We start from the raw sequence: 6,476 nt of genomic DNA, 5'->3' as shown, positions 1-6,476 counted from the left end.
AGGAGCAATGAGGGGAGTAGGGATAGGATGATATGGTGGTGATCACCCTTTGCAATTTCTTCATTTTTGTACTTCCCACAATGCTTTGCATGTTTCAGGCTCAGGGAGGGCTTCTTTGAGCATCTTAGGTACTCCTTTGTGAAAGAATTAATGAATGGGAAATGAGACTTTTGGACACTTGATGCATCTGGGTCTTAGTTCCTTTCTCTGTAAAATCAGAGATTTGAACTAGATGACTACATTCATAGTTCTAAATCCTATGGTCTAGGATTGGGGTAATTTCTCCAATTCCTGCTCTTCTGCAACATAGTTCCCAGCAGTGAATAATAAAAAAGTACAAGGCAAGACAGACTCCAAGTTGGACTGGCCCGCTCCACATACTTGTGGCATCTCTCCCAGGTACAAGACTTCCCATGCTGCCTGAACTTGCTCCCTGAAACCTGGCTGGCTTGTTTGAGAAACCTCATGGACTTTTTCCTTTGTCACTATCATTCATTTGCCTCCTGGGCAGAGAGTGGGCTGAGGGACAGTTTGTCTCTCTGGAGGCAGGTGGGGAAGAGGCAGGCCTTTCTTATATAAGGTGGAACCCAAGGAAGCTCTTCCCAGCCCTGGAAGTGACTTAAGATTCTTAGGAATTTACAACCACAGGCAATTTATGGTCTGTCCAGTTATTTATTGATTTTATGCCACGTGTAAGCTGGAACTAGTCATTTGACAAGCACCCAACCTGTGGCTGGCTGCCCAGAGAAGCATGGTAGGACAGGTGGCCAAGAGCATGTGTCAAAGGGAAAAGCAGAAGATGGGGACATCTCCAACTTTCCAAAGTAACAATGTTAGCCTCCGGGTGCAAGAGCTGTAGGAGGAGAAGCTTCGGGGAGTCAGGATGAATGCCCTGGCTCATCCATAACTCTACAGACATTTAGCAAGGAATCAGCCATAACCGCCTCTCAATGAGATACTTTGGGAAGGGGGAAGAGGACTCCAAGAAAGTCCGGTAGTCATAATACACTTACTCGTGGAAAGGACCTTAATACACTTACATTCCTTATGAAATGCCCATTATGTGAAGGCTACTGAAGTTATTTCATCTGGCCTCCTTGACTTCAGGCAGAATTTCATCTTAAAACCATCCCAGACAGCTCAAAAATCCAATGGGTGGTTTGAAACGTTCCCCAGAAGAGATTCCATAGCCTCCCACTTCCCTGTGCAATGCATCCTCTACCTAATAACTTTGATATGCGTTCATGTCCTTTCATGTGCTTCTCAGTCTAAGCTTCCAAGACTTAGCCAAGTTTGATTATCTTACAGATTATAAAAAAGAAAGTTGTTTTCCACTGATTTATGTATGCAGAGATGCCAGTGGGCACAAGGGAAGCTGAGAGGGCAGAGTGTTTGCCCACTGCTTTGGCTTTATCATTCATTCACTCTTCCTTCCATTTTTTTGTTTAGTTCTTATCCTACCACTGCCTCTTTCTATATGGGTGATCTCGAATAGGTCACTTCCATTTTTCTCATCTATAAAATCAAAGGGTTTGAACAGAAGACCTACGAATCCCCTTCTAAATTCTAGATCTATGATCCTTCTCTTTGTGACTTTTCCCTTTGCCTCATTTCTCTTCTACATTTTTTTTCTCTTTTTGACTCATCTCTTCTTTTTGACAAACTACAGGGCTTTTTAATCACAGGAAAAAGATCTGACCTCGTATGTCAGTTTTATTTCTTTGTCTGTGAACAAGAAGTGGAAAAGCTTTGGTAGTGTATTTAAATAGATTCCTAATGCCTTGTGCCCCGAAAAATAGCCTTTAGAATGGGGTGAAGATAGAACCCCATGGGAATTTGATTCCAGTTCCTTAAAAGTCTCAGGATAAGGAGGATCTATATTTCCTTGGCTTTGTTCAAGATTTTTCTTTCTCTTCTCTAAGTGCTGACCCAAGAAGTTCCTTCCTCTCATGCTTCTGGTTTAGGGAGCTGGAACTTGAGCATCCTCCCAAATTTTGAGGAGGCAGACATGACCAAAAGATAAAAAGCCAAAGGGTAAATCGTATCAGGAAGGATGTGGGAGGAGGCCTCAGGTGATTCACCAGAAGTTCAGCACAGGAAGAATGATGCTATCCAAGTAGGTGATCTAGCTTCCTCCCTTGTGCATGAGGACATGGCCAAGAAACCAACAGCAGGGAATCAAAAGACCTTCCCTCTCTTCTCTCTCAAGATGACAACTGAAATGGGACAACTGAATATACTTTCCCTGCTGCTTGATGGCATTGTCCTGCATTTCATTCCTTTTTAGGAGGAAGGAAAGTTCCACACACAGATAAACTAGTCTCTTCCCCATGAGGGCCTGGCAATAGTTTTCCTCTCCTTTGTCCAGAACCCCTATGGCAATGGAGTTGCAAAGGGACAAGTGATAATCAGATGTCAACCTTGCATGGTAGAGACTGGCAGAAAAAGGGATGGGATAGGATGTATGACTGCACCCCTCTTCAGTTTCCAGGATTTTTCTAAAGAAACCAGGCTCCACTCACTATTTGCAACCCACCTGGTTGTGAGACTGAGGAACCATAGAAGTGGATGGACACGCAGGTGACACATTCATCCCTAACTGCAAATTTGAGTGATCCTTTGCCAATAATACAGCTGGCTGCTGAGGGTACTAACTGTGCCACAAGACTTTCTCAGTCACTGTTGCTCTCACCCTATAAGTGCTGAGACCATAAACTTCTCATCCTGGTTCCCAGGGAGATGGGGAGCACTTAGAAGCTTATTCTCCTTCCTCCAGTCCTATCCAGAACATTTGTGAGGAGCGCTCAGCAGTCAGGGGGAGACCCCCATCTTTCTGGGATTATTTGGTGTGTCTGGAGCAGGGGTGGTCGTGGTAAACTCTTCAGCAGAGGCACTGAGATCCAGGAACTCCAGGATGATGTCCCAGAGGCAATAAATCAAGTGCCTGAAACGAACAGAAAAACAAGAGGGTTTAGGAGATACAAGAGAAGTGAGTCAACAGTGCAATGTGATAGCCACACAACAACAATAACAACCCAACTTGTGATCTTATGTTGCATTAATAAAGAAACGGCATTCAGAAGGGTTTGACGATCCTGTACTGTATTGCTCTGCTCAATATACAAATACAGGTTTGTGTTTGGTTCTGGGCGTCACATTTTTGGAGGAGTACTGACAAACAAGGATGTGTCCAGAGGATTGTGAGGGGATTTAAAACCATACTGTATGGAAACTGATTGGATGAAGGCACCAAGGATATTTATCTCAAGAAGAAACTTAGCAAGGGCCATAGCATAATGTTGGACTTATGTGCTAGGAGGTCCAAGTTTGAATACTGTTTTGGACACTTACTAGCTGTGTGATCATCAGCAAATAATTGACATCTTGGAGCCTCAGTTTCCTTGTTTGTAAATTAGGAATTATAATAATTACACTATTATTTAACAGAATCCTTCAAGTGAATAGTTATACAAACCTTATAATGCTATAAAAATTGGAGTTAATTTTTTCTTTCTTTTTTTTTGACTTAATTTTTTTATTATAGTTTTTCATTTACGAGATATATACATGGGTAATTTTTCACCATTGATAATTGCAAAACCTTTTGTTCCAGTTTTTCCCCTCCTTCCCCCTCCCCCCTCCCCCAGATGCCAGGTTGACCAATACATGTAAAATATGTTAAAGTATAAGTTAAATAAAAATTGGAGTTATTATTACAACTAACTAAAAGGCATGTGTATGGAAGAGAGATTAGACTTATTCTGATTGCCCTTAAGGGTACAAAACTAGAATCAGTGGATGGCAGTTGTAAATGGCAAAGTTTCAATTCAATGTAAGGCAGAAGAAATTTCAGTACTTAAAACTGTCCCCTGATTCATGGACTACAGAGTTTCTCGTCATTCAAAGCCTTCAAGCTGAAAATGGATGACCATTGTGGGCAGAATCTCCTTTTCAGTGAGTGAAATAATTATTAAAACCAATGATTTAGGGAAGATTCTGATTTCCACCTTTTTCTCTCTTCCAGAAATTATGTTTCCCAAACCTTTTTAAATGCCACATCAGGTAGAGTTGAATTAGAAGCCCACTGAGTTTCTCTCTCTCTTTGTTCTTACATCATATTCATCAAATAAAGATTTCTGATGGAACTGGAGAGAACACATCTTGTGAGGCTGTAAAGTTTAGCTATGACCCAGAAGGTTAGGAGCATTTTCCTGCTTATGCTACATATTTGAGGGATCACTGAAAATCTTCCATTTCTCAGAAGTTTAGAATCTTAGGAAATCAAGGGATGGTAGATTCATAGTCCAATTCTCTCAACTTATTTAAGGGAAAAATATGATATTCCCAGCATTAGCTCTACCAAAGGAAAGACAGAATGTTAAAACCAGAAGAAACTTTAATAATCACATATTTTAATTTCCTCGTTTCAAAGATCAAGAAACTGAGGTCCAAAGAAGAAGAATAACTTAATAGCATTATAGATTTAGAACTCAAAGAGATCTTAGAAGTCATTGAGTCCAGTCTCTTCATTTTTTTATATGAAGAAACCAATTGAGTAAAGTGATTTTTGTCCAAGACACTTTGCTAATGAACATCTGAAGTGGGATTTAAATCCAGGTCTTCCTGATTCCAAACACAATGCTCTTTCTACTTTATTAGTAGTTTTTAACTTGTGTGTGTGTGTGTGTGTGTGTGTGTGTGTGTGTGTGTGTCTGTCTGTCTGTCTGTCTGTCTGTCTGAAGGACCTCTTTGGCAGTCAGATGAAACCTATGGAAGAATTTCTCAAAAAGAATTTAAATAAAGGAAATACTAAATTTTAATTAGTTTTGTGAAAATGAGTCCCTGAAATCTATCTCTTCATTTCTAACGAATCTGTTGACCTCGGGTTAAGAACCTTGCCCAAAGCTTGCCCAATTTTCCCAGATAGTAAGAGGTAAATAGAGATAAAAAGAATTTAAAGTTTTTGCCTTTCATTGCCGATATTTCCCCACTATTCTTCCTCAATAAGAGTTTTTTCCTCCACTTACATTGCTGAAATCTCTTTCCATATTTCCTAAGTTCCTCTTTTCTGCAAGAATAAGCAGAAGATGAGACACACCTAGTTCTCCAGGAAAAGGATGAACTCCTCCAGGCAGCAAGCATTTGTTTGCCCAGTGGTCTGTGCTTAAGGCTGGTCTATGGGCAGATAAATCATGGTGGAACAGTGGATAGCAACACTCTGCCTTGAGGACTAAAATCTTAGGATTCTCTCCAGTTGGCTTCTTGCAGTCTGTCTAATCTTGCTTGTAGGGGGCTAGAATCAGGAGAATCTCTGACCTAGACCCTTTGACCTCTCAGTTATTGGACAGCTCCTGCCGCTGGCTGAGTAGACTTTAGGGTATAATTTTGATGTCTACCTGTTGATGAGGGGCTGCTGCAGAGATTCAAGGACCAAACCCCAGCTTAGGCGGCACTTGTTTGCTCCAAGGATTTCCACCACCAAGTCTGGCAAGAAAACAACAGAGAAACATTTATGAATTTTCACAATAGTGCTCTGCACTTAGGGCATTCTCTTAGCAAAGCCTTGGTGAAAAAGAGATGGAAACCTAGCCCTGATTTCCTCAGCTGGCTAAGGGAATGGAGAATCAGTAGATCAATGGGTCATAGGATTTAGTTGTACAAAGAATTTTAGAATTCACCTAATCTGGCCCCATCGTTTTATACATCAGGAAACCGAGGTTCTGATAATTTTAATTACTTGTCCAAGGATAACAGAGCTGGATTTCTGGGTCAGATCATGGATTTAGAGCTAAAAGGGACCAAAACATCATCTAGTCCAATTCTTCCTTCCCCACCTCACCTCAGTGAGGAAACTGAGACCAGAGAGGCAAACTAAGTTGTCCAAGTTTGCCCAGGTAGTAAGGAACATAGGAATTTGAACATAGATATTTTGACTAGGGTTCCTAATTACTCCATTTTAAAAAATCAAAGCCTGGGGATAAAGCAACTCGAAGGGATTTCACGACTAAGCCATGAGGAAGGATTGTCTGTATGGTTAGCTGGTGGTGTAATGACTGGCTCACCTGGCAGGACTCCCATCAGACTTTGCAGAGCTTGCTCCTCAGTAGCCTCCTTCTGCTCCTGTGTTCTCAATGGCTTCGGCAGCACTGGCAGTGTGCCCCCCGGCCAGATGGACTCCTGCAGGAGCCGGAGATACTGGACCCAGCGCTGGGGGCATGTCAGATTAGCTACCTGTACCTCCAGCCACCTGCCAGGGGAGGCAAGAAAGGGAGGGAGAGAGCAGTTGAGAAGGATGACCCAGATGGGCCACATGAATTTCCATGAAAAATATGCATTTGAGGATGCAGATGTTTCACATGACTGCCTCAATTCTGCAAATTGTTGTTTTGATTTGTTTTCCTTTTGAGGGTTTTGTGAATGTAAAAGTAAATCACGGCTGCTTTTGCCAACTAGTTCAATCCACAATGATCTCTCTC

At 41.7% G+C, this 6,476-nt stretch overlaps 1 protein-coding gene across 1 annotated transcript in view; it reads right to left on the bottom strand.

Moving 5' to 3' along the window:
• Positions 1 to 1,623: 1,623 nt before the first annotated feature.
• SNX19 (sorting nexin 19) overlaps positions 1,624 to 6,476 on the bottom strand; it is a 61,738-nt gene continuing 56,885 nt past the window's right edge. Inside the window, exons 9-11 of the mRNA XM_074303785.1 lie at positions 6,063 to 6,247; positions 5,397 to 5,484; positions 1,624 to 2,944 (exon numbers count right to left, since the gene is read on the bottom strand). Of these exons, the coding sequence (XP_074159886.1) occupies positions 2,812 to 2,944; positions 5,397 to 5,484; positions 6,063 to 6,247 (406 nt within the window). The 3' untranslated portion in view covers positions 1,624 to 2,811. The remainder of the gene's footprint in view (positions 2,945 to 5,396; positions 5,485 to 6,062; positions 6,248 to 6,476) is intronic.

The sequence above is a fragment of the Sminthopsis crassicaudata genome, chromosome 3 (assembly GCF_048593235.1).
Source record: "Sminthopsis crassicaudata isolate SCR6 chromosome 3, ASM4859323v1, whole genome shotgun sequence".
NCBI lineage: Eukaryota > Metazoa > Chordata > Mammalia > Dasyuromorphia > Dasyuridae > Sminthopsis > Sminthopsis crassicaudata.
This window is presented reverse-complemented; position numbering and strand designations above follow the sequence as displayed.